The 26216-nt window shown below is 46.5% G+C and overlaps 1 protein-coding gene across 1 annotated transcript in view; it reads right to left on the bottom strand.

Moving 5' to 3' along the window:
• STAT4 (signal transducer and activator of transcription 4) overlaps positions 1–26216 on the bottom strand; it is an 836765-nt gene that overhangs the window by 249932 nt on the left and 560617 nt on the right. The window contains exon 17 of the mRNA XM_086955386.1: positions 16141–16276. Coding sequence (XP_086811512.1) covers positions 16141–16276 — 136 coding nt within the window. The remainder of the gene's footprint in view (positions 1–16140; positions 16277–26216) is intronic.

Genomic DNA, 26216 nt, shown 5'->3' on the forward strand with positions numbered 1-26216 from the left:
GTGGTTCCAGGCAGTATATGAGTCATTGGCACCAGGCAGTCTATGTCTCTAGGCAGTACGTTCATCTATGGCCACAGGCATGACCCAGTATCAATTGCCTCAAGACATACATGCACTAATTGCCCAAGTGGTGCATGCATCAGTTGCCCTAGACAGTACATGCCTTGATGGTTTCAGACAAAAATTAATTAATAATCTCAAACAATAATGGTCTTCAGTAGCTCTACACAGGACATTATTAAATAGCTTCAGAAATATATAAGCAACAGTGGCCTATGCAAAACCTGTCCCCGCTATACATGCATGTGGCCATACATTAACGGGCCTATTCAGTGATTACAGAACAGCCTGCAGCAAAAATACAAGCTTCCATCAGAGTAACATACACACACTGCAAAGCATAGCACAGCCACATGCAGTGCAAGATTCCCTAATACAGAGGAACAGGTACATGTGCAGCAACAGTGCATATTTACTTTAGACACAAAACAGCAATAACCAGTGCTTGATTTGGGGCTGTGGCTGCAAGAAGGCCCATTTCTGGAGACCAGCATTCTTTACCATCATCAGATTTTGACCCAGAGCAAGAGAGAGAAAGACACAAAGGGGAAAAAGGAGGTATGGAAAGACGGACAAAGGGAGAGCACATGATGAAAAAGAACATGTTAGAGTCGGAAAAGGGTGTAGTGAGTGTCTGGTGGTGGATTTAAGAGGGATGAGGTGGAATCGAAACTATGCAGGCTCGATATTCAGCATCCTGACACTTGATAGCACGGACGGTGGCTTCTGACGAAAACTTTGGGCATTGGCACTTATTCTTTACAAATTAAGCACTGACAATAGAAATGCAAACATTCCTCGCTGACAGAATAGGTATAGTATTGCCGCACCGGTACTCAGATCTACTGAGCCTCAGTCACTCTTCATTGATCACCGCACCCAACTTTATGCCAGAAAGCAGGGCTGGAGACACTGCAAACCACTCTGTAATGTCCAGTATGCTATGAGCTCTTGTATATGCTTTAGAGATGGTGGGCATCTGAGATATGTTAATGTTAATGTTAATGTTAATGTTAGTGGTGATTTATTAAGCACACTTTCACCGGGTGGCTTCATGGCGCTGATCAGAAAACAGAGCAAGCTAAGAGCAGACTGATAGACCACAAGCTATCCACTATCCCATGTTATATGCTTGCTGGAACAACCTTGTCTTGAGAAGCTTCCGAAACTGCATGGTGTCAGTACAAGACCGAATTGCCAAGGGAAAAGAGTTCCAGAGTTTTGGCGCCAGGACCGCAAAGCGGCGGCCACCTTGACAGACACGTTTGAAATTAGGGACAGATAGCAGGAAAAAATGGGCTGAGCGAAGGGCCCGATTGGGAACATATCTAGGTAGTAGATCATTAATAAAGGCAGGGCTTTTAGCATACAGGGACTTGAACACAAGGCAACCTGTTTTAAAAAAACATCGCTGAGAAATAGGAAGCCAGTGTAGTTTCTCTAGCGCAGGACTAATAGGTTGCCATCTGGTTTGTCGAATAACCAGCCGAGCTGCCTGATTTTGTACCAACTGCAAACGCTTGAACAGAAAGAGTGGCATACCCAGGTACACAGAGTTCGCATAGTCCAGATGAGATGTAACAGTGGCAGTTATAATCCGGATCAGAGCATCCTGAGTGAAGAAACAATGGATCTTCCTGATCTTGCGCATCTGAAGGAAGCACTTCGATATCGGGGAACATTCTTTACAACGCAACTTTTACCACGCAGTGCCTTTACGACGCAACTTTTACAACGCAAACCATTACAATGCATTGCGCTGGGGGGCGCTCTAGGATAGGGAATAGGTTTAATGTACTATCCAACATCTTCCCTACTATCCACGGGGACTGGAGTTGGAATAGTATATTAAACTATTCACTATCCAGCGCCCCAAAGCACTATGCGTTGTAAAGGCATGCATTGTAAAAACCGCGTTGTAAAGGCATGCGTGGTAAAAGCATGCGTAGTAACGTCATACATCCCTTCTATATCATTTTGCCCACCTGGGATTTCAATGTGAGTTCCTTATCAAGAGAAAATCCCAGAGTTTTGGCCGAACTGGAGGGGAGAGGAGATGGACCCAGCTCCACAGGCCAATAATGTGAACCCCAAAATCTATGGCTGTCCCCGGTCAGGACAAGCTCTGTCTTTCCCGGGTTCAGTTTCAGATGATTGCAATCCATCCACTGTTGTATATACAACAGTGTTACCTGAAAATTCGCCACTGAACAATCGGAGCCATCTATCTCGAAGTCCAACTGCAGGTCATCTGCATAATTGAAAACTGTCACATTTCTCTCCTTCAGAGATCAAATCAAAGGGGAAATATAGATGTTAAATAAGTGGGGTGACAGTGCCGAACCCAGCGGGACCCCACATGTGATTTTATTAGGGGGAGTGAGATAGGGCCCTTGACGAACCGCCTGAGACCTATCAATCAAAAAGGAAGAGAGACAGCAGGCGGCCGCCCCGTACACCCGCAAGTTCGACACGGTCGACCAAGATTGCATGGTCGACCGTGTCAAAAGCGGCGGATAGATCTAAAAGTAAAAGAGAACCCCTATCAGCATGGTCTAGGAGAGAATCTAGCACTGCCACAATGACAGTTTCAGTAGAGTGAGCCGGCTGGAAACCTGCCTGGTGGGGGTCAAGATATTTAGATTCCTCCAAAAAGTCAGAGAGACAGCTGGCTAAATGAGTCTCTAATAGCTTTGCAAGGAATGGAAGCAAAGAAATCGGATGATAATTAGATAGCAGTGTGGAATCTGCTCCGAGTTTCTTTAATAAGGGGACGACTATAGCCTTTTTAAAGGCCATAGGAACTTTCCCCTGAGTAAGAGACTCATTCAAAAGAGCAAGTACAGGGCCAGGAAGAGCAGCAAGACAATCTTTGAGTATGTCCGGCGGACAACAATCAGATGGAGCACCTGATTTGACCTTCAATAAGAGCTTTTATAAGGGTATAACTCTCCTCCTGGCCCACAGCTTATTTCCCAGACAATTGTGATACAATGTCACTGCAACCAGGACCACTCTATACCCATCTCGGATATCCTTGCCAAGGTATATAGCATGGAATCATGGATGACATTGGGAATCCAGAGAAGTGCTCAGAAAGTCATGTTGTTGGTAAAAACTAACTTTAAACTATTTCTTGAACATTTATATGAGCTTTTCAAAGACTTGGGATTGTTACATTTGACTAAAGGTCCTCCTGTGTCCGAACAGGAAGGATTATGTTGTGCATGCATATGTGAATGTGAAGGTTTAGGTGCTTGAGTTACTGTGTGCACTTACACATTTTCATGGTTGGGGAATAACAGCATATTACCCATGTGGTTTACTTTGCAGTTCTACAGAAGATAAATAGAAACTCTAACTAATCTCACACCAGCAACAAGTGCACGGCGATGAAGCTTGACCAGCAGTTATTCAAGCAATAGGGAGAAGTGCTGGTGTGCACGCATCTGAAACATTCATTCTTCAAGTGCTTAGTTTCTTGTAAATGCTCATTATTAGTTTAGTTCTACATATAAACCTGCTTACCTGATACATTACTAATCATTAAATACACCTGATTTTTCCGTACCCATAAAAATGACAGGACACAAGATGCTTGTTACTTCTCCTTATTCAGGTGGTATTATCACACACGTTTTCTTTGTAGGTCATTTGCATTTTGTTCTAAACTAACATGGCACAATGCATACTAATTTCCCACAATGCATCGTTTTCTGAACTGTGATAAAAATGACTGCCATGGCGTTGGCAAGTAATAGTGGTATTTGCCAAAGCGTAATTCAGATTTTATTATGTGCTACATAAACGCTCAGGATTGCTTTAATGATGTGAATAATGATATCAGGATGCAATACAGCTGCTTGTTCGCCATATTCTGGCGGTCCCGCCAAACCCATTTTCTTCCCTTTTTCTCTATCTATCATTTGATTTATTTTCCTGTAAAGTGAGAAGGCAGAGATGATATTTATTTCCCACGATGGCCTACTGAATCAGCCACGCGTGAACGTCCAAGTTGGGCTGCCTTTGATTCTTGACACCTTCACCCAGGGCCTTCACAGACGCCACTTCAACAGCAAGATGGGGCAGCCTCTTTCTTTTTGAAGCTGCAGAGTTGAGTAGGGAGCTGCTGAGCTCTGCCAATTAACCTTGCTAGGGTCCAGGGCCTGCCCCCCCCCCCCCAGGTGTGCACAGTGAGTACAACGAGCGTGTCTGACCACCACTGAAGGGCCCTTTTGGAAATAATGTCTAATACTGGAGCCCAAGAGAGACGTGTTTAGCCTGCAGGTCACGGGTTTGAAAGCTAACAGGGGCTGCTCAGCCTATCATCTTGTTGAAGTCGATGGAACGGGGAGCATTGATTTTTGTTGACAGTAATTTGCAGCGCTACAAATCAGGTAGCAAACAATACATACATTCAGATAATACAATCAAATGGTGTTGTTTGCTGTTGGGGGTCAGTCCCATCCATTAATTGGTTACATTGATAACATTCAGTTCGTACACATCCCTGATGCAGACATAGTGCTGGGTGTGCGGCTGCAGTTAAATGTGTAAAGACAAACGTGTGCTTATAGGGGGGTGCGTTGCACCTGTGCAGCACTGGTACTTACTCACTCCGTGGTACACACCGTGCTGCACATAGGGATGTTCTCATCAGATGGGAACAGGTGTTAGAGGGAAGTAGGTCGGGGCCCTTATTAATAATAATACATGGTCCTCCCCCTATTTCTGTGTCATGGACAGCCTCTCTCGTCCCCCCCCCCCCTCCTGAGAATCCCCCCGTAAAAAGTTCACGCTCCCTCAGCCGGGTGAGAGGTGCCCACGTACCTCAGCAGGGCATGGGTGGGGGTGCACCTGCCTTGCAGACGCTCCTTCCACAGCACCTCCGTGGCCGTGACCTGTGGGTGCTACGCCTGCCCTGTGTGGACCAGACTTCCAGGCTGAGTTAGACACAGGTGCGTGGCGCCTGTCCTGTGTGAACACCAAGCAGACGCCGATCCCAGACTGCACACCGCTACTAGCCTGTCCTCTGCTAGGACCTGCTCCTTGCCTTCCCATGGGTACGATCTGACTTCTACGTGGACACTACTTGCAGCCTGCACAAAGGTACCCCGTGCCTGTCCTCCTGCGTGGACCACGGCGCGCAGCCAGCACAGAGGAGCCCTGTACCTGCCCTGCATGGACCACGGCATGCAGCCTGCACAGTGGTACCCTCCCTGCGTGGATCCCGGTGTACACCCTGCACAGAAGTGCCCTGTACCTGTCCTGCTGCGTATACCAGTCATGGCGCGCAGCCTGCACAGAGGAGCCATGTGCCTGCCCTACGACGATACTTCGCCCTGCCTGCACTAAAGTACTCGGAACGTGTCCTTCTGAATGAATACTTCATACGCTTTGCTCAGAGATGCTCTAAACCTGTTCTCCTGTACGAATAATTTAATCCACACACAGAGATATTCCGAGCCTGTCCTGCACAATCGAGCGCGCCACAGTATCTTTCTGCAGGGAAAATCTCCAAGATCAAACGGATTCCCTCCTGACGTTGCCTCTTCAAAAGCCAAAAATCTTGGTGTTCTGTGCGATGACGATCTTTCTTTCAGACCCCAGATCATTGGGCTGTCAGGAAAATGCTTCAGCATTCTGAAAATGCTGCGGAAGTTTCTTCCGTTGTTGTCTCTGCAACATAAAAAAATCATTGTTCAGGCCTTGATAGGCTCGCGTTTGGACTATGCGAATGCCCTTTACCTCGGCCTGCCCAAATATCTTCTGGCACGTCTGCAGATCGTGCAGAATTCTGCTGCAAGAGCCATTTTTGGTCTCCAGCGTAGGGCAAAAGCCTCAGAGCTGCTTAAGAGACTGCATTGGCTTCCTGTCTCTAAGAGAATTACTCTTAAGGTTTTGAACCTTGCTTTTAAGGCCCTTCATTCGAAAGCCGTTGTTCCCCCATCAGACGCGCTCGTATTGGAGGTCGCTCCTTTCGATACTTGGCACCTCGATGCTGGAATGAGCTCCCCGTTTCCCTAAGAAAAGCCAACAGTCTGTTCTCTTTCAGAAAGGAGTTGAAGACCTGGCTTTTCTCCCAATAATATTCTTTCGGCCGAGTAGCTGTGTTGTGTACTTTTTTCCAGTTCTCTTTGCCAAAGCGCCGGGACACTCCTTGGAGTAGCCGTGCGCTATAGAAGAGACCATATAAGATAACATAACATTTGATCTGAGACTGTTCGGTTTGAAAACTGCTGCAGTCAGTACACAGAGTCACTTGCCTGGCACCGTCCTGTGGGGACCACGTGGTTACTTCTCTCTGACCTGCACTCCAGCATCTCTGAGCAAGTTATGTGTGGAAATGCATGTGTTCCCTCTGCCCTGGCACAGCACCCAGCCTGCACAACCTTGCGCCGTACCCGTGAGCCATCCTTCCGGTATGGTAGGGCGGCTAGGGCCTGTGTGCCTGTGCTGTGTAGTGGATACTGTGTGGAGACTTCACCTAGCCTGCACCAATTCTGCTCATCTGTGGTAAGGACCTGATCTACGTGGATAATTACTTCAATCAACTTGCACTCGCCTTCTGTGCCTTCCTGTATGGACAGTGCTCCCAGCCTGGTTACAGTACCCGTGCTGAAAGGAAACTCTCCCAGCCTGTAGTGTAGAAAGCTGTTCTGTGCTTGGCCTGCTTGGACCCTTCAATAAGCCTGTGCGCGCCTTCTGTGCCCCCCTCCCCCGCCTGGACAGCTCTCCCAGCCTGCTTACAGGATCTTGCTGAGAGGAAACTCTACCAGCCTATAGTGTAGACAGCCGTTCTGCGTGGACACCTCAATTAACCTGTGCACGCCTTCTGTGTCCCCCCTCCCCACCCTCCCCTCCAATGGACACTGCTCCCGGCCTCCATACAGGACCTGTGGTGAGAAGAAACTCACTCAGCCTGAACAGAGCCGCCCTGTGCTTCTCCTGCGTCAACCCTGCACACAGGTGTCACTACTTGTTCTATGTGGAACAGTGTCCATCCTGCAAGTAGCTCTTCTGAACGCGTCCTGCTGCCTGCGTGGGAAGATCTGCTCCCAACCACTGTGCCTGACCTACGTGCAAGCCTGCACACATGTGCTAAGTGCCTGTGCCTGTTCTGAGCTCTGCGCCTCTCCGGTGTGGACGCTGCTCCCAGCCTGTCCCCTGGCGCCTGCGCGCGTGTTCACTGCTCTCAGCCATGATAATTAAACTTCTGGCCCACCCCGGTCGCAGTAGACAGTGCCACCCACTGTCGCCTGGTTGCGACTCAGTGCCACGTGACGGAACTTGCGACCTGGCCAGAAAGAATTAAAAGCAAAAGGGGCCTAGGCTAAGGGGCAAGGCAAGGGCCTAGGCCCCGGCCACCACCACCCCGGATGAATAAAATCAGGACAGGAGCAGGAGGATTTAAGGATTGGATAGCATGCAATTTAAAAGACTGGACATGGACGGCGTCTGGTCCAGTCGTAAATAGACTCACCTGTTGGTTGCACTAAAGACAGGGGGGATAAAATGATGGGGTGCCTCGCTCTTCTTTCTCAATCCCTGGCCTCTGAGATGCCCGACTCACCTCCTCGACCTCGCCTCACAGAGTCATGCGCACTTTTCATTGCGCGACCCAAATGCGCATGAGCAGCACCAGGCAGTAGACCCCACAACTAACTAAAACCAAGACACGCAAACGCGCAGGTGGTGACATCTGCGCGCTGCGCATGTCTACGTCACTAATGTTCAACGATCACATGGTCAGTTGTTTTTTTTAAATAAATTATAATGAGCCTGGTATGGTAGGCAGCAGTCTGCCTGCTGCTGCTGCCTAGTGCCTACATGAAATTGAAATCGGCCTGCGGGTCACTGCTCACGTCATGTCACGGACACGGACCGAACACTAGCATCTTATGCAGGAGGATCGTTGTGCTCTGCTCAGGCAGCCTGGTTGTGTTTAATGCAATGTTAATTATGCTTGACTTTACTTTCCACGATCGGTCCGCCACGGCCAAATCGGCCCCCAGCAACCGAACCGGCCCCCTGTCATAAAACCGGCCCCCACCCTATCTAGCCTACCGGGAGATTGCCCGGTGCCCGGAATTGCCAGTCCGGCCCTGCTAGGGTCTTTGACCTCGCTTGCCAATACCAGCCCGAGGCAACAGTCATGGACATATCAGACCTTTCATTTTAGGCCGAGTGTCCCTTCCGGTTAGAACCATAACATGCTCCACATCTGAAACCATGTTCAGAAGAAGTGTCACTCAACGCAAATGAGCTCTTTCATCCCGATCAAATTATTCATCTCAAGTTCCAAGTATGACCCACTTAAGGTCTTAAGGTCAAGTGCCTTCTCTTTCAGGGACTTCATACTTCTTAAGTCAAGTCAAGTCAAGTCAGGAATTTATATAGCGCGCTACATACCCAGAGGGTCTCAAGGCGCTTGAGGAAGGGATGGGAATTACTTGTCGAATATCCAGGTTTTAAGTTGCTTTCTGAATGCTAGGTGGTTCTGTGTGAGACGTAGGTGAGTGGGGAGTGAGTTCCAGGTTTTAGCTGCGAGGTAGGAGAAGGATCTGCCTCCCATGGTGGTTTTATTGATGCGAGGAATGGTAGCAAGGGCTTGGTTGGAAGATCGTAGCTGGCGAGGGGGGGTGTAGAAGGAAAGTCGTGTGTTGAGGCATTCGGGTCCAAGTTCGTAGAGTGCTTTGTGAGCGTGGGTTAGGAGGCGAAAAGTAATCCTCTTATTGACGGGGAGCCAGTGGAGGTTTTTCAGGTGGTTAGAGATATGGTCTTTACGCGGGATATCTAGTATGAGTCTAGCTGATGCGTTCTGGATGCGTTGGAGTTTTTTCTGGAGTTTTGCGGTGATACCGGCGTATAGGGTGTTTCCGTAGTCCAGGCGACTTGTAACCAGTGCATGGGTGACTGTTTTTCTGTTTTCGGTGGGGATCCAGCGAAATGTTTTTTTGAGCATGCGGAGGATGTTGAAGCATGAAGATCAGACTGCGTTGACTTGTCTGTTCATAGAGAGTGAGGAGTCCAGGATGATGCCCAGGTTCCGTGCGTGGTCCGTCGGGATGGGTGCTTTTCCAAGGGCCTCTGGCCACCAAGAGTCGTCCCAAGCGGAGGGGGAGGTGCCTAAGATAAGGACTTCTGTTTTGTCTGAGTTCAGTTTCAGACGGCTGTGCTTCATCCACTCTGCTACTTCTTTCATACCTTCATGTAGGTTGGTTTTGGCGGTGTTGGGGTCTTTGGTGAGTGATAGGATCAGTTGGGTGTCATCTGCGTAGGATATGATGTTGAGGTTGTGTTGGCGCGCGATGGTCGCGAGGGGGCTCATGTATACGTTGAAGAGGGTGGGGCTGAGTGAGGAACCTTGGGGGTCGCCGCAGATGACTTCAGTGGCCTCGGACTTGAATGGTGGGAGGCGGACCCTCTGGGTTCTTCCGGTGAGGAATGAGGTGATCCATTCCAGTGCTTTTCCTTGGATCCCGATGTTTTTGAGGCACTGTAGAAGAGTGCTATGGCAGACTGTGTCGAAGGCTGCGGAGAGGTCTAGGAGGATGAGGGCGACTGTGTCTCCATTGTCCAGTAGAGTTAGAATGTCGTCTGTTGCTGCGATGAGGGAGGTCTCCGTGCTGTGCTTGGCTCGGAAGCCGGACTGTGAGGAGTCGAGGGATTTGTTGCTTTCGAGGAAGGCGGCGAGCTGGTTATTGACAGCTTTCTCGATGACTTTGGCCGGGAATGGAAGGAGCGAGATGGGGCGGTAGTTTTTGAGTTCGGTGGGGTCCACTGTGGGTTTTTTCAGAAGGGCGCTGAGTTCGGCGTGTTTCCAGCTTTCCGGGAATGTGGCGGAGTTGAGGGAGCAGTTGATGAAGTCTCGGAGGTGTGGTGCTATGATGGAGTCTGCTTTGTTGAAGATGTGGTGAGGACATGGGTCTGTGGGGGATCCTGAGTGGATGGAGTTCATCATGCGGATGGTGTCCTCGGTGGAGATTGGGTTCCAGTCGTTAAGGATGTTCGAGGGGGGGTGAAGGTACGGCAGGAGATTGGGTGGGATGGTCTCCGGGTTGGTTGTTGAAGCTGTTGTGGATGTCTGCGATTTTGTTGTGGAAGAACGAGGCTAGGGAGTCGCAGAGGGCTTGAGAGGGGGTGATATCATTGGAGTTTGCTGAGGGGTTGGTGAATACTTTGACGATGTTGAATAGTTCCTTGCTGTTGTGGGCGTTGTTGTCTAGTCGGTCTTTGAATGCGGCTTTCTTGGCAGTCCGGATCAGTTGGTGGTGTATGCGGGTGGCGTTTTTGAAGGCGTCCCTGGTGCTGGTGTTTGGGTCTTTTTTCCAGGCCTTCTCGAGGGAGCGGCAGAGTTTCTTCGATTTCTTAAGATCATCGTTGAACCAGGAAGCGTTTTTGCTGCCAAGTTTGATTTGACATTTTTTTGGCGGTGCTAGGATGTCGGCGCTGTTGGACCCAGTCACTGAATCCGAACTGATATGTCTCTCTATCTTTCTCTGTCTTTCTAAGCCTAATGTTTCTGGTTCATATGCCCTGTATCTTCTGGGAGGCAATCACAAAGTACCAAGTTTACTAGCTAACCCTGTGACACTGGGCCAGAAGTCTTCACATTTCAATGTCATTGTTTTAGGCTGCCTCACATACCTAAAATTCTTCCCTACAATGGCCTGCTACCCCCGTGTTGTTGATTATTTCACAGAGTTTCCCTGCATGAGCCCTTTCTCGTTGTCTTCAACTTGGTGAAGATGTCTGTGACCCAACAGTGTCCTTGACTTACTTTTTAGCAACTGCAGCAAATTTCTCATTACGATAGAAAGCCAAGGTACCCAATGACTTCCCTAACTTTATCCAAACTGAAAAAATGTTTACCGGCTATTGTTGGGTCATATTTGTTTTGAATACCTGTTTGTTTCGAGTACTATGTCTATGTTTCTAAATGCTATTGCTGGAATCTTAAACAAATGTTGGTAACTTACATGAGTATCCTCTACTGTCGTGTAGTTCCAACAAATCTATAAAGGATCTGCACGTTTAAACAACATAAACTTAGGGTTTGGTGTCCATCTCGATTCCAGACATCCCCACAATATATGTTAGTCTGTTAGTTCTGCTAGCTCACAGTGCCACTACGAGCCCCTGTGACCAAGGAGCAAATAGCTTCCAGCAACTATTGAACATGACAACCCTGACCCCTCAGGGATTGTGGAAACAGTACAGTACTTTTCGCACAGTCCCTTGTGCTCACTTTGTCTCAGAGAGATACACAGAATAAACAGTAAGGACGTTTTTTTTCAATAAGCATTTATTGAACCAGCATCATTCTAGTGTAAAATTCGTGTGCTGCAACAACCATGGGACAGAATCAAATATATACGGTTATAAAGTACACCAACAGAATAAAAATAAGGTAGAATTCTACCATAGTGCTAAAACATTGGATATATGCAGGCATATGGATATATGACAGTAATAAGGTGTACTCCTACGATGCAACCCTAACTAGATGTACCCAAGTGTACCAAGCATGTATGTAGGTGTGCAGCCAAGAATCCCCTTGGGATAAAACCAACCTAATTAACTGATGTGGGAGAGTGAAGGACTCCGTCTTGGTCTCAAGTAGGACACCATGCGAGGGATGTCAGACCACTGCCTGCTGGATTGTCTGCGTGAAGGAACCATAGCGCCTCGCATCAGCGTGTCAGCATGGAAGTCTTTTTCTCCTCTGGTCTGCCCAGTGAAGATGAGGTGCTTATATACCTGAAAGGAACCCTCAGGGGATTTACCTAGAAGTGTACTATGGGCATGTCATACAAGGATGATGATAGAGGTGACCCTTATACAGATTTATTATGCAGAAAATGGTAATCCTGCTGTGATATTGAGAATCCTCATACATAAAACATGAGGTTAGTTTTCGGGGAAAATCACACAAGAGTCATGTAGCACCTAACTAGGTAAAAGGTCAGAGTTAGACCTGTTATGTAGAACAATGATAGGACGATTGTAGGTAAAAGCTAGAGGGTTGTGTAACTACCTAGGTCTATATTTCGGTACATTGGGGTTCATAACACTACCCACATTCAGCTAATAAACCCATGACCTATATGGCCTCATAGCTTATTTCCCTTGACCAAGCCCTTACTTATAGTGGTACAATACTGTGGGCCTAACCTGACTATCATCCCCACATATCGTTCCTAATTCCTATTATCTGAACTCAGGTTTTGTCCTTAACATCCTCTTTGCCTGTAACAGAATTGTACTTTGCTCTCAAAAGACCAGGTTTCAAAATGCCTCCCTCAGATTTGGTGGCCAAGGCAAAAATCTCAGCCAGAATTATGAGCTGTGAGCCACTAGGGAAAGCTGCTGGTTACTCAGAATGTTGTTAATTCCCACTTTCAGCAATCTCTGAGCCATCCTGTATTGGTTTGGCCTAGAGGAAAGCATTGTTTACCTGTTATCTGTCCCTACTGTTGAAGCTAGTTTGAAACATATGGAGCATGGTTAGAGTCCACTTTGACCTGAGACATCAGAGCTCCTGCAGAGAGTGAAACTTCTCATGCAGTATGAACTGCTTGGGCAAAAAATTAGGTTTAGGAGAGTAAGCAATTTGTCAGGGTTCATTTTTCAATTGGTGCTGCTGCAGCAATTGGACCTGGAAACAAGGGCCCCACTGTGGCAGTGTCTCCTGGCTTTGCCAATTAGATTATACGTTGACATATTGCCTCTATTGCCTCACTGACTGCTATTGCTGTCAAATTGCCTCTCCACCATTTTATAGCTCTCCACATACCGAAGCAGGAAGGTGGCCATAGTGGTACCACTGACATTCATGTATATGTGGGTATGTATGTAAGGGGCTGTGATAAGGGGAGATTCAGCATAGTCATTTTGTATCAAATTGGGTTCGTGGTGAAGGGGTTGTGAACCCTTCTGAAGCAACAGGCATAATCCTTGTCAGGGTGAATCACAAACAGTCACTAAATTAACCTGTGCTTAACCTTCTGGTAGCTTGGCACAAAAGCAGTCAGACTTAACTTAGAGGCAATGTTTATAGCATTTATGCAGCACTGAAACAGTAATAAACTAAAAACAATACACAAGAAAAATTCCACACTATTTTTGAAAATAGAGTACAATGTATTAAATTAATATTAGCAGTTTAAAAAAGAAAATGTATATATGTAAGATAAACAAACACCCACGAAAGAGTGTGTACCCCCCCACCATGGTACGTGCTACAAAAGGAAAAAAACAGATCCATTGCATCACATTGCAGAACCTTCTGCAAGTACCCAAAACATCACCTGTCCCAACCCAGGAAACCCATTCAAAGGTCATCTCTTGCATGATTTATTACATTATTTGATACTAAAACAACAAGAATCCAGTCAGTAGATCTGGGATATGTAATTTCAAAGATGTAAAGTAAGTATAGAGTCTATAAACACAAAATGGCACTCGTGGTATCTGGTTGTATAAGGCCGGGCAAAAGTCAAAAGTTCAGGCTGACCACGATGGAGTGTGATTCGGTTTTAGAGACCAGGTTAGTGCTGCAGAAAGAGTTACCTTCTCAAAGTCCAGTGGTAAAATTTACATTGGTTGGTCACCAAGGGCTGCGGAGGCTGTAGCACAAAGTACAGACCTCGTGTTGCTGGTTGCTGTTACAGGAACAGTTGGGTTCTGCAGAGCTTCACGTTCGCTGTCCGTGCGGGCAGCAAGGTCTTGGTGAGAATGGGCCCTTACACATTTGTGAAGAACCCAACACTTCAGGATTTCTTCTTTTCTTTCAGAAGGAGCTCGAATCATGCCACACCAAGGCCAGGTCCTGGGAGGTACCTCTTTGGGACCAGGAACTTACTCCAGCCGAGGCCACCAGGGTTCAGGCAAGTTCAGTTGCAGGTATAGGCAGGTCTAGTGCAGTAGGTCAGCTGTGCAGTTGCAGGGAGGCCTATGGAGCTTTTGTATCCCTGTAGCTCAGAACAGGATGCCAGCTAACTAACTCTTTGAGTCACTCACGTAGCCTGGGATGATGCAGGTCCAGCCGTCCTTCTCAGACAAAAGGGCAGGTCTCAAGCAGCAGGGAAGTCCTCTGGCAGCATGGCAGTTGTTCTTCTGTAGTATCCACAGGTCCAGGAGTGTACTGAAGAGTTGGCCTGAGGGTCCTACTTTTACACCTGGTGCCAGCTTGGAAGCGGAATAAACTTCAGGAATTTTTCTCCCACAGAAGATTCTGGAATTTCATACCTCCATGCTCTGGTTTCACTGTGTCTGGGGCCACAAAAGGCTAGTGTGAGGGTTATTTGTGTATAAGCTGAGGCAGTGTCTTTGAAGTGCAAGTGTGATAGGTGACAGCTCAGCTCCTCCCATCTAATCAGGATGACCTAACCTGCCAACACTTAGTCCACCTTTATGATACTGTCAGGAAGGAATACTCAAAGGCTGACTGCTAACTGCGCCTAGTCATGTAACCGAGGAAATAAACTGCAGGCACCAAATTGTTAGGACAAGCAAATGCAGACTTTCTAAAAGTGGCATTTTCAGAAATGTTACTTAAAATCCAACTTTACCATTGAAGAAGATTTTAAGTTACAATGCATAAAACAGCATTTATGATATTTCTACCTGCTCTCAAAAAGAAGTTATCACTTATGAAAAGTAATAGGGTAAGCCAATGTTATCCTATGGGAGAGGTAGGCCTCACAGTAGTGAAAAACGAATTAGTGAGTTTTTCACTACCAGCATATGTAAGACTTAAAAATACGTGTCCAACTTTTTAACTACAACACACCCTGCCCTATGGGCAGTTTAAGACCTACCGTAGGGGAGACATACGTAGTAAAAAAGTAATTTTAGACTTCGTAAAAAGGTTTATTTTGTCAAGTCGATTCAGTAGTTTAAAACTGCATACATGGTATAAGGTAGGCCTGGGTATGAAAATCAGCTTCGTGGAGTTTCTCCTACTCCGCGTAGAGCGTGGAGTACCAAAAAACTCTGTGGAGTGGAGTTTTTTCCTCACTCATGCTTGCCAACGTTAAACTCTAACACCAGACCACCTCCGGCGAGATTTCTCAACATGGGTGGTCGCAGATGGTGGCCACCCCTCATGTTGAGAAACCTTCCATTTACGCTGAAGAAGCTGCAGCTCAAGTAGAACATCTACTTGAGCAGCAGAAAGAAGCAATGGCTTCTTGCGCTGTTCGTTGTGCAGTTCATGCTGATTTTACAGTGGAGGACAAACAACTGGTGCTAAAAATCAGCACAAACAGCACAATGTAACGCACTTTGCAGCTTTCCCCGCGTAGCGCAGTAGTGGTTTTTGGTCACTTTGTAGAGCTCCGCATAATGGAACTCTGCTCAGGCCTAGAGCAAGGGCATACCTCTGACAAGTTTTAAGGGGCTACCTAAGTGGGTGCCACAATAGGGCTGTAGTCCAACTAGTAGCATTTAACTTACAATCCCTGAACTAATGGTATAACACTTCAGTAGGGATTTAAAAGTAAATTAATATACCAATGAGGTGTAAGCCAATTATACCAAGTTTTAGGGAGAGCATAAGGATTTTAGCACTGGGTAGCAGCGGTAGAGTGCACAGAGTGCCAAAGGCAACAAAAACAAATTCAGCAAAACAGGATAGCTGAAGGCAAACAGTTTGGTGGACTACCACCCCACGGTGTCAGGTCTAGCAGTCCTCCTCTGTCTCTTCCTAAGTCCCCCTTCTTGGCCAATTTATGACTTAAAGAATGTTAACAAATACTGTTATCTACAGATCATGACCAGATTAAGGTGCTTTTGTGCAGGTATTTGTGTTTTCTTTGGTATTAGAGGACCTATAGCAACCCCACTTCCCTCACTGCTTTAAATCCTCCCACTTATCTTGGTCCGTCAATCGAATAACGTAAAAGTATCTGAAGGATGGACTTGTTGGATCCTGAAATGCACATATGCAATCTATATACATTTCTCGTGTTTTGTTCAATAAAGTCTGTTCTCGCGCAAGCAGAACAAAACCACAAATGGGGCATTTAGTTTAAACAATTCCTTTTCACATAGAATAATTTAAATCTTTCTTACCCAGCAGCTTCTCCGCAAGCATGTTCAGCTGATCAGCATTGAGCCCACGGCCAACATAGGAAGAGAACTGCCAGCTCAGTACTTCAAGGACCTGACTCAGAGGGGCAGCAGGAGGATTATTCAAGAATGCCAAGTTCTGTAGAAAATTGACAGCTGTCACAAAAGCAGTTCGGATGAATGACAAATAACTTTAATGCCAACTGATTGAAATGTCAAGTGCTTGAATTTAAAATCTGCCTCTTCACTAATAACATCCATTGCAAGACACGTGCTAAAGAGGATGAGCTTTTGGGTCATGTGAATTACAGACTTCAATAGCTTTTGAATCCTTTCTCCTTGCAAGAGCACTGCTAAAGTCACAAATCTTATCTAGTTGTTGAACACAGAGACCAGATTCCTCTGCGGTGTCTACTGAGCGTTTATGGACCAATAATTACGGACTGATTATGAGTTTGCCAGCCTTGGAGTGGGCCACCACGCCATTGCCCGCTCCAAAACCGCCAAAGCTGTGGTCTGGCTGCCAGCCGTCTTCTGATTTGAATACAGGTTGGGCGGTCCTGCAGTGGCTTGCTCATGGTGGTGCATTTCAAAGGCTCATATGTGAGCCTTAGGAAGTCAGCACTGTGAGACGGCACCAGCGTGTTCCAGCAATGCATGAACTGTAAAATCCATGGCGTACTGGAACAGGGGGTGCATACAGACAAGGGGGCACACCATGTGCCCCCCTGCATGCATACCCTGGCCCAGAGGCAACAGGGAGCACTGTAGTGCCCCCTTAGTTTATTCACCACCACACTTTTCATGGTGGGCTCACCACCATGTAAACTGTAGCAGTGAGGAAACTAGTAATCAGATTGGTAATGGCGCAGTGGCACAGCCAGAATATTGTGGGCCTCAGCGGCTGTAAGACCGACAGGGGTCAAAATCCCTGGCGGAAGCAGCAGTACTATGGTGGTCTGACTGTCAAACTGATAATAAGGCAGTAGGACCGCCGGTCCAGCAAGCACTACCTTCTGTAACACTCCTTCTGGTAGAAGCTCTATCAAACTACAGATTCTCACAGTATTACGAGTTGGGCTATCAGACCGCCACAGGACCGCTGCATCCGCCGACGATCCAGGATCCCGTGGCAGCCATGGTGGGTTCAGGAAACTGCAATATGCTGGCCGTGCCGCTGCGGCACCACCAAGCATATTATGAGTTACCTGTCCACTGCCCCTTTCATGGCCCGCCATGAAAAGGGTGGGGGAGAGGCAATAAAGAGGGCAATAACTGGGCCCCGTCCTGCTTCTGGGCTTGTGGGTGGGTGCACCTCGGGGGGGCACATGTTGTGCCCCCTGGAATTGCACTCTTATTCCTGCATGGTGCGGCATACACCATGCAAGAACGTGCTGCAGGCGCTATTATAGATGTGGGCCGCATGTTAGGCTCTCCTATGAGCCTTACAGCACACAGCTGTGAGACCACCAAAGCACCGCTCGCCTGACCAGTATTAAACTTGTAATCTGGCAGGCGGGCACACAACAGCTTTGACAGTCCGCCAGCAAATGGCACGGTGGCAGCGCCGCTGGAGGACCGTCAAATTCATAATACCGCCCTTAGTGTCTGTTAGAAGCCGGCATTCCCGTGCGCACCATTGTTGTCAAGTGCATGACCCAGACCCCCCACTCCCATGTTAGGCCGTCCGAGACAGCCCTGCTCACCCCCTTACTAGCTTGATATGAGCAGCCAGGCTTATCTCCAAGGCACGAGTGTTCAGTATGTGCAACCAAGCCCACAGCAATCCCAATAATGTCACCACAAATGGACTCCACACGAGTTTGTATAAAACGAGTATATTTTCTATAGAAAGATATACAAAATGACCACATGATACAACTTCCACACATATACAATGGGCAATATTGTTTCTGCTGGATTGGGCGGCTCTAATCCCCAACCACCACTTCTAACCAATGGTTACGTTGACTTTTTACCGTTCTCAACAGGTTAGGTACGTTGTATCACTAGGATCACACATGTTGCAAAATACAAGAAATACTGCACTACTTAACGAGGGGTTGCTGTACAGTGTCACAGTGAAACAATCAATGCCATGTTCAAGGAAGAAATACAGCAATGTGTCACGCTGCAATTATGTACAGAGTGATAGGAAGACAATGCAATGCATCTCGCCACCAGCATGCCCTGTGCAAGGAAGGAATACGGTAATGCATCACAGAGCAATTCAGTGCAGTGCGCTACGGTAGGATAGTGTAGCCTACCAGAGAAACATAACTTAGTGCGTAGCGCACTAACCGTTCGTTAAGCACAACTAGTGTCAGATGTTGTCCAATAGTTTGATAGTTCATTAGCAGCAAATATGCTAGGTGTTATACGACTGTTTGTAGAAGTTATGTGAACGGTTGCCCCCAACACGTATCAACGATGACACCCAAGTTCCACTCTGGGCCCTGGCTCCTGTACTGCCCCGCCTGGGAACAGCACTGGCCGAGATCTGGGCAGAAGCAACAGGCGCACACAGCTGCCAGCAGCGAGAAGCAGAGAGAGAGTGTCCCTCCGGGCCCGCACCCCGCCCCAGGCGATGATCCACTTTACCTGGGGGGCGTGACCCCACTCTCCTCTCCTGCAGCAGCAGATTGGCCTCACTCAAGAACCTTGTCACTACAGGCAAGGCGCGCTCGGGCTGGTAGTTCAGCTCCTGCGGGGCTGCCGGTGTGGCCGCCAACATTCAGCACAAAATCCTTCCACAAAGCTTTCCACACAACGCTGGTGCCACCCCACGTCGCCTTCAAGGGCCCGATCACTTGGTCCTCCTCTACAGTGCTGTTAGGACTTCTTTGCTCCCTGGTGCTCACCGCTCCCCGGTACTCCTCACCAGCACATCCGGTGGCACCTTCGACATGCATCCCTGGCAGGTCCCAGACTCACTCCTCCACCGGCCTATGATGACCAGGTGCACCTCACTACATCTCGGCTGGCACATTGACATGCACCCTGCGCGTCCGAGTTTTGCTCCGTCTCCGGGTGCACACGATCTTAAGGCACTCTCCTTTAGTGCTGCAACTGCACCCCCACATGCACCCTGGCGCTCTCCACTAACGCCGAGTCTCACCTTTCCTCCTGGTGCACACGAGGCACCAGGTGCTCTCCACTCATGCCCTGGCTGCACTACCACACGTTGACCTGCGTGTTGGAGACTCACTTCTTCTTAGTGCCCACGATGTACCGGCACTCTTCAATAGTGCCTGGACTGCACCGAGAAGTGCACCCCCTGCACGTCCCGAATCTCTGCTCTTCCATGATCCCCACAATCCACTGGCGCTCCAACACCAGTAGCCGCACCAAGACATGCACCCTGCGCGTCCGAGTGTTGATTCGCTCCGAGTGCCCACAATCACCTTAGACACCCCTTCGGAGGTCTCAGGCTGCCACAACACTATCCCACCACTGCACCACTTGAGACTTCCTGCAAACTTTTATGTTCCTGTGTTTTCGAACAGGGAGCCAGCTCACCTCAGGCCCTTGGAGCACACAGCAAAGTCCTTCTCAGGAAGAAGGGGGGCACGACCCACTGCAGCTCCCCTTCCTTCTCACATCGGGCAAGAGCTACAAACTACCCACAAGCCCCAGATCACAAAGCAAGGGTCAAGTGTCTCCCGCAGCCTATTCAGCAACTCTTCCTGAGGCAGAGGTTTTCTTCCCTATCGCGGACAGGTCGAAGCCGCCAGAGACTCGACCAGTCCACAGTGTCTTCAAAGCGCTCCCAGCACTTCTCTGAACGATACGGAGACCATCCTCGATGACATCATCAACATAACCAAAATCTTGGGTTTCAGTTCTTTCAGTTATACCCCTCATTGTCGTTGAAGTTTCCTTGTGCTCAGGGGTCCCGACCCCTCCCTAAATCAGCATTGCATATCTCCCCCCATGTCATCATCCTCTCTTTGATACTAGGGGTCTGGATCTTTAATCACTCAGAGGGATATGGGTCTATTGTTTTATTGCTCTGACCCAGGCCTCTGCACCTCGCAAAGCCTCTCCTGCTCCCCACTCCAGGTGCAGGAAAGCCTGCCACCGTCTCCATCCCTCCCCTGAGGCACAACCTCCCTCAGCCTTTCTCACCTCTCCCAGATCCAGGCAGGCAATTCACATTCTGCTGAGACACACAAAAAGTTCTAAAGCACAAACTCAGCCATTTTCTCAAACAGCGGTTTCTGGACACACAGCGACAAAACCATCTACCTAAAAGGATGCGTTATGACGCTGTGAGTTCAGACATACCAAACTACACTGTTCCATTTCCAATCCTTGGGAAACTAGGCTAACAATACTACACCCACCCTCCTCCATGCTGTCCTATGGAGAGGATGGCCTTTCACCAGGGAAAATGAAATGGAGTATTTTCTACTGTTAGGGCCTAGCACCCACACTGACACCGGACCTGCCTTTTACCTACACTGCACCATGCCTAGGGGTTACCAGGACGTACTACAGGGGTGCCCTATGTGTATGTAAAAGGAAAAGTCAGGCCTGACAAGTGGTAGCACTTGTCAGGTCGACATTCTAATGTAGCATAATACGCGCAGACCCTACAATGAAGACCTATGTTCCCTCTCCGCGCATTTCTTTAGTACTAGCCCTGGCACACACAGTGCACATCACTTAGGGATCTTGCTAGTAAGGCAAATATACCAACCAGAGACAACCAATCACCACTACAATTTATGCATGGAACAGATGTACTTGCACACTGATTAGCAGTGGCAAGTACCTACAGCATCTAACTTCTCAACTCTATGTCAGGAAAACGGTCTAGGGGAACAGCAAAAAGTTTAAGTGAACTATAGCCAACAAGGCCAAGCCCAACAGTTCTAACACCTTCCCCATAATGGTTTCATGTTGGTGTGGGAATAGTTCAATCCCCTTACCAAATTAGATTTGAGTAAGATCAGTAAATGTGACCCATTTAGTGTCCAACATCTTCCTCAAATTGCATTAGATTAAGTTGGGATAGTAAATAAGAAAGGTTTGGTGCCAACACCTTCCCCAAAATGGTTTAGGTTGATGTGTGCCCAACACCTTCTCTAAACTGATATAGTGGTATTAGTAAATGCTACTCCTTTAGTGTCCTCTCAACCAAAGGAGGCTTGGGTCCTTATGCTATCAGGAATAGACCACTTCAAATTTTTAAACACACATTGTATCCAGATAGCATAATTTACACAAATTGCTACACAAAACGAACCTTTGTCCCTAATTCAGAAGCCTGTGTGATTTATTTTACTTTTCTTTTTTACTTCAAGAAAAACGAGATTGTTACATTTTAGTCATGTCATCTAATCAGGCAACACTGCTTTTTGCAACATATATAACAAAAACAATAAACACGTACATGATAGAGAATAATCAGGTTTCATGTATAAAGACATAACGAGACATGTAAGACCAGTCCCATAATATATTAGAAGCACTCGGCGGACAAATGAAATTCAGCAACAAATCTCTTTTATAACCCTGCCAGTGTTTGTGGCTCTGGGAATTATAGTTTCTTTGGGGGGTGTTGTCAATAAGAGAGAGGTGTTGGTACTAAGGTTCCCTTGTGGCAAACCCTGTAAGTGTCTTATCCCAAGAGCTTTTGTCAATTTGTTTCAAACCCCATCTCATTGCGGGGTTCTCATCAGGACCTGGACTTGGTCGTATCAACTTCTATATGCTGAAAGTGTGGGAGGGCTGCGGTGATCCTCAGTGTCAGTCTTGACCAAATCTTCAAACTTGGGCAGCAGAAGTTTATATTTTATTGTACATCCATATTCTGCCTGTATTTGGACAGTTCTTTGGTTTATTCGGGCGCCCTGCCTTGTTTTGAAAGTCCACCTTATATCAGTCATTCGCCGTTCCTGCTGTCTGCCCAGCCTGTTCAGACCTCAGGACAGTGCATCCAGTTCTCTATGCGTGCTGCACCACTCCTTTAGTGTCCAACATCTTCCCCAAATTAGTTTAGATGGAGTTGGGAATAGTAAATCTGAACGTTTTAGTGTCTTAAACCTTCCTCAAATTGGTTTAGAATGGTCTTGGATTAGTAAATGTGACCACTTTAGTGTCCAACATGTTTCCCAAATGTTGGAACTGTAAATATCAAAGCCTTAGTGCCTAACACTTTCCCCAAAATGATTTATGCTGGAGTGGAAATAGTAAATATGCCCACTTTAGTGTCCAACACCTTCTTCAAATTGGTTTAGATTGGAGTCGTAATAGTGTGACTCCTTTAATGTCCACCACCATTACGCTAATATGTTACATTTCAGCATGATTAGTACATGTACAGTTATTAGTATTAAAAATGTCACCCCCAAAAATGTTTGTTTCAAGTTTTTTCCTCAGGAGTGAATGACACGTTTTGGTTTTTATATTGTAATTTATTTAGTTTTTCATATACAATTTAATATATATGTTTACATTTAGTTAAACACAAATGTACTTCTATGGTGAAAATTAATTAGTGTTTCTGTTTTATTGTGATATATATGTTTGTGTTGTTTCTTGTTATTATGAATATATTTTTAATGTTGAATATTATATTTGAATGTTTACAAATGTTCTTATGTTTATTTTCTTATGTTTGTATTAGTTGTAAACCTCTTCCATGCGTCAGACGGGCCGTCCGATTTGCACACGTGTAGAATTCACCCGCACAGCGGCGAAATGTGATGTATAGGTCACCACTGTCAGCTCTAGGTGTGTTAATGAGAGGGGCCTTCCCCTGACCCAAATGCGCTTGACCAACCACCACTACAGGTCGTTTGCAGTCTCATACACAATCTAGACATGATTGGAAATAACTCCTTGGTGTTGGGGCCACTGAAACTTCATATCCCATTACAGACCTTGTATATGCCCACAGTAGTGCTTGACCAGCAGGATGCAGAAGGCCATCAGTTCCAACAGCCTCAGAGTTGACCTTACTGAAATCCAGGACAGAGGCTGGATAACTGGGATCTTAACCTGAATGTCTCCTGGAATCTTCTTTCTAGGGGAAACACTTAAAACTGGACCATGTCTAGAATTGCTCTGATGAAAGGAAGATTCTCAGAAGGAGTAACGTGTGGCTTTAGCACATTGATAGTGATTCCCAAGGAAATTTGCTGAAGTCTGGAGGTGGCAAACGCCTGCCTGGAGCAGTTGCCTCAGCTAACAGTTACCAAGGGTAGTGGAAGAATAGGGCACCTGGCCTCGAAGATATGCTACCACCATCACCATCACTTTCGGGAATACCTGTGGGGTACCTTGATGGTAGGGATGCCCAAATTCATCTCCCGCTTCCTACGTGATATCAGAGTCTTTCCCAAATAAGGAATGTAACGTATGAGATATGCCTTGTGGGACAGTAAGCGGCTCAACTGGAACGGGCAAAGGTTGCAGTTTGATGAACACCCAAATTAGCCTCATTCGAGTTTGGAGTGGCACTACATTGGAGAGCACATGGGCTGATCTTCATCTTTCAGCATTGGAGTAGGCATCCGTATCAACATTCTGGAAACCTGTGTAGAGCAGGGAGCCAGAGGCAGAGTCAGCAAAGGCTCCAGTAGAGGTCTGGCGACATTGTCACAGGACCCCACAGGCATAGAGTGCGAGCCTGTCAGCGGTATGCCAGATGGATACCTCTTAACTCTTGGGGGCCCATAGGCACAACAGATAGAGTCAGATGGAATCCAAAGAGTTTAAGTTTAAATTTATTAGCATAGTTAATTGAAACCATTGCAAAAATAGCACTACAAAATTCATATAACATGATTAAAATCGTTTTAAAAATTAAAATAGAAAATACATTGTAATAAAACACAATTGGATTATGGTATTTGGAACAGTCAATGGATCACAGGATACTGTGAATTTTGTTTGATTCGGAAATCTGGGCAGCGGCCATGCATGCTCGGTTATCCAAGCGAGATTGTCTCTGCTTGTTACAATTAAGTTCCCGCCGCTGCTCCTAATCCACGTCCAATAGCTGTTTCACACAGTTGGGCTTTGAGAGCAATCTTTAGCAGCATTTATTTGTTCGGCCGTCATCCGAAATTTTACCTGTCTGCAGTTTAATTCAGTGTTTGCAGGGTTTAAGCAGGCCAGCACTGCTTGCCTTCTGGTGTGGATACCTTTCTGTTTAAATGAATCTTTTAGAAGTTGTGTCCGTGCTTGGTGCAGTTCTTCACATGGAATCCAAAGAGATGTAATATAGCCTCACCGAATGTTTGGATATGCCTTGGTGTTGCAGATGGCCCTGGTTGTGCTTTGAGAAGTTGTGGGATAGGCTCTGATGTACTGACTTGTGGAGTGAGATCGAGAGGCATAGCGAGGCCCGCACGTCTTCTCAGGAGTACGAGAATAACATGAATGGATTTTCACTGCAGGCCTTACAGTTATGGCCCACCCCTGACACAACAGACAAACCTGATGTGGATCTGTCACAGACATAAGAGACAATTGAGCGTTGAAGGTCCTCGTTTGGGGGAGTGGAAGATTGAAACTAATATCAGCACACAGGAGTGGCACCTATCTTGGCTCTGCATGTCACTTCTGGAGTGGAACGGCTTTAGTGCAGAGCTGCAGGGCACCACCTGTCAAAGTGCAGAGGTAATGCAAAAAAGTTTCCAGATCCAGTCTGATGCCCGGGGAAGTATTTGGAAGGTGAAGAATCTGTGGTAGGAAATTTCTATCAGAACACCATAATTAATGATAACATTTCAATCCTAACGGGCCATCCATCAACATCAATGATTATTCTGCTTTTATTGTTGCTATAGGTACCATGTTTTAATTTGGGAAGAAAATTATTTGTCAGAATACTAGCATCGGTGGTGAGCAGTCAATTTTATGTATTCCCTGCTCAAGGTGTCTATTTATTAGTGAAGTTTTATATTATTCTAAATAAAACAGCAGTGTAACAGAATAAGAATTGTACAAACAAGAAATCAAATAGAGTATCACAATCAACGATTACTTAAACTGTCAACTACATTGTCTTCTAGAGAATAATTTGCTTATCTTGAATATGTTTTAACCGCTTGGGCGCGGCCGCGATTCTGCGCCTGTGCGGCAGAATCGCGAGAGGGCGGGTTCATGACGGCCCCCAGCCGTCATCAGCACACGCCCACCGTGATGCATGACGGCTGGGGGCGTCGAAGGGGTTAAGGGTAAATTCATAGCAATAAACTATAGATTTCTTTATCCACAGATAGCCAGAAACCTTTCCTGAAACCACTGTAAAAATATATTCGTTTGCTAGCATTAAAGGTTACTCTCTCTCTCTAAAGTGACTAATCAGCAGAATTCAAATATCATGTCATCAATGTGTGCATAGCTATTACTTTTCCTTTTCTGCAAAATTAGATTTTTAATAGTCATCACTGCCTTTGCAACCCATATATTTATTGGTGGATTCTTAAAAGACACGCTATTCACATTGTTAAATAAGAATTGGCACATCCAATAGGTCTGGCATTGTCTACCAGCCTTTAGGTAATTCTTGTTTTGTAATGGTTTTTGCAAAACTTTATTATCCGAGAAGCTGCCCGGCAATCGGTCAATCTAAAAAAAAAAAAAAGCTTTCTGCCAATGGCTACCAGCCTCTTGCCTTTCAGAAAGAATGAAGGCAAGAAAGAAGTAAGGTAAGAAAGAAGGCAGGAAAGCATGAAAGAAGAAAGGAAGGAAAGAATGAAATAAGGCAGGAAAGAGGGAAAGAAAATAAGGAAGAGACTCACAAAAAGAAAAAGAAAGGAAAGAAAGCAGGGAAGAAAAAAAGAAAGAATTGAAGGGATAAAAAGAAAGAATTGAAAGTAAGAAGGAACAAAAGAAATAAGGGAATATCGAAATGCAGAAGGTAAGAACGAAAAAAGGAAAGAGAAAGCAAAGGATAGAAAAGTGGAGTAAAGAAGAAAGGAGAAAAGGCATGAAAGAAGGCTAAAAAGAAGGAAAGAGGGGCAGAAAAAAGGAACAAAAGCAGGAAGTAAGGAAGGACAGAAATACTGAAGGAAGGAATGAAGGATACAGAGAAAACAAAGAAGGAACAGACTGTGAAA

The sequence above is a fragment of the Lissotriton vulgaris genome, chromosome 2_1 (genome assembly GCF_964263255.1).
Source record: "Lissotriton vulgaris chromosome 2_1, aLisVul1.2, whole genome shotgun sequence".
In the NCBI taxonomy this organism is placed as follows: Eukaryota; Metazoa; Chordata; class Amphibia; order Caudata; family Salamandridae; genus Lissotriton; species Lissotriton vulgaris.